Source organism: Myotis brandtii, unplaced genomic scaffold (assembly GCF_000412655.1).
Source record: "Myotis brandtii unplaced genomic scaffold, ASM41265v1 scaffold3725, whole genome shotgun sequence".
Classification (NCBI taxonomy): domain Eukaryota; kingdom Metazoa; phylum Chordata; class Mammalia; order Chiroptera; family Vespertilionidae; genus Myotis; species Myotis brandtii.
Genome location: NW_005364323.1, coordinates 60,124 through 62,364, shown reverse-complemented (window position 1 = coordinate 62,364; position 2,241 = coordinate 60,124). Strand labels below are relative to the sequence as shown.

At 37.9% G+C, this 2,241-nt stretch overlaps 1 protein-coding gene across 1 annotated transcript in view; it reads right to left on the bottom strand.

Moving 5' to 3' along the window:
- Positions 1–1,626: 1,626 nt before the first annotated feature.
- Positions 1,627–2,241, bottom strand: part of LOC106727121 (maestro heat-like repeat-containing protein family member 1) — a gene marked incomplete at its 3' end in the record, with an annotated part of 36,774 nt that continues 36,159 nt past the window's right edge. The window contains exon 13 of the mRNA XM_014544604.1: positions 1,627–1,743. Within this exon, the coding sequence (XP_014400090.1) occupies positions 1,627–1,743 (117 nt within the window). The remainder of the gene's footprint in view (positions 1,744–2,241) is intronic.

Here is a 2,241-nt window from a genome sequence, read left to right as displayed (position 1 = left end):
ATAAAAGTAAAAAAAAATACAAACACCAAACCCCCAGCAAAGAAGGTTGGGGCAGAATCTGTAGATGCTGAGCTTATATATAGAAGATAAGGTTAAGAGTTGGATGAATATAGGGAGGATCTCAGTTCAGTAGAGAGGAAGTAGAAAGGGGATGGTTGAATAAGAGGAAGGAGAATGAGAAAAAATAATAATAATAAATTTACAAAAAATTTGATTTCAAAAATGGTATAAAAATAGCAAATAAAAATAAAATAAAATAGTGTGATGGAAAAATAATGTGAAAAGAAATAGAAAATAAAGCAACAAATAAAAACAGGTAAACAAAGAAAAAAGAAAAAATAGATAACAAAGTAATAAAAAAGAAATAAAATAAAATAAAAATGAAAAAGTGAAGTGTTCCTTTGGCTGGCTTAAGATCCCAGTCTTCTGTATGGTAGTGTTTCTCAGGATCCTATTGCTGAAACTCAGTCTCTAGTCCAGCCCCTTTTTTGCTCTCAGGGACTATTTAGGTTTTTGTTTTTTAATCCTTTTACCAATCAGGGTGGAATTTGGGTGTGGAGGTATTAGTTGCCTGGATACTGGAGGGGAGGGGCTATCTCTTCAGGGCAAAATGGCTGCCCATGTCCCAGTCTCAGGCATGACTCAGCCCTAGGGCATGAACAGCAGCACTACCAGTAATCAGCAAGTAGAGATTGCTTATGTACCAGCATTGCTCTTAGTGGTTTTACATTTTAATCCTCAAAACCATCCTACAACACACATCACTTCTGTGGTATTCCACCAACAATGCACACTCTGAATGTAATCGTGAAGAAATATGAAACTAACCAAAAGAGAGAGACATTGTACAAAATAAGTGGTCTGTACATTTTTAAAATGTTTAGGTCATGAAAGATAAAGATGAGAGACTTATTCCAGATTAAAGAGATTAAAGGGAAATGACAACTGAATGCACGGCTTGATTCTGAATTTGACATTGGACAAAAAAAAAAAAAGAAAAAAGAAAAAAAAGAATATTTTTCTTTTGCTCTAAAACACATTATTGGGACAATTGATGATTTTCAAACTGGGTCTATAATTTAGATATCAGTGGTGTAGCAATGTTAATTTCCTGATTTTGATCATTGCACTGTGCTTATGTAAGAGAATATCTTTATTTTTAGCTAGTAGACAGTAAAGTATTTAGGGGTAAATGAGCTTCATGACTGCAGCTTTCACTTCAGATTAAAAAAATACAGTAATAATGTTAGTAAATAAATTATGTAATTTATGAGAAAGAGAATGATAAAGCAAACATGGAAAAACATTTATATTTTGGGAATCTGGGAGAAGAATAAATAGGAATTCTTTGGGATTTTTTTTGCAACTTTCCTCTAAATATAAAATTATTTAAAATTCAATAAATCTTTTAAAGAAATATCCTATCAGGAAGGTACCATAGCCTTGTCTTAAAGAGGAGGAAACTGAGGCACAGAGAGGTTCGGTAACTTGCTCAAGGGCACATAGCTAGTAGGTGGCAGAGCTGGAACTCTCACCCAGGTGCTCTGGTTTGCCAGGCCCAAGCTTTTAGCCACCTTGCCATCCTGACTCAACCTGAAAATGCTTGGCCAATGCACTCTGCCTCACCTCCCTCTCCTGCACGTTTTCATGGGAAGTTTGAAGGATGGCGGAGAGCATCATCTTCACCAGTTTCTCACTTCTTGAAGTCCACAGGGCGAAGCCAAAGAATTTATAGAGAAAAGCCTAGGAAAGGTAGGAGGGCAGGGTCACGCATAGCTTGAAATGAGGGTAGGGCAGCATTTCCTATACTAGCCACCACCTTTGCCCACAGCCCCATCCTCCACCCTGGCCCTTGCTCTCTAGAGGCATCTGGATAAGGCAGTGATCCTATGGAGCAGGGGTTCAAGTTACAGGGAAGAGAAAGCTGCCTTTCCAATGTCTCAGCCTCTTAGGGATCATCCTTTAGGAACTTTCTCTGACCCCCATACCTCCCACTTACAGCTAGGAAATAAAAAAAGTTCCTTAAACTTGCATAATTTTAAAACCAAAATTGTATAATTGAAGAAGTACTTTTATGTAATTCTTTCTCCCTCCTCTGAATTTCAGTGGCCTTTATCCTTGCTTACTGCACACTGTCCTGTCTACCTTGTAATACCAGACTGTGTGGACTCACCACTCCCTTCTTCAGGGTCTCTGTACTCCCCATTTTCTCTGTGTAGAACCCTCTTCCCCAGGCTCTTC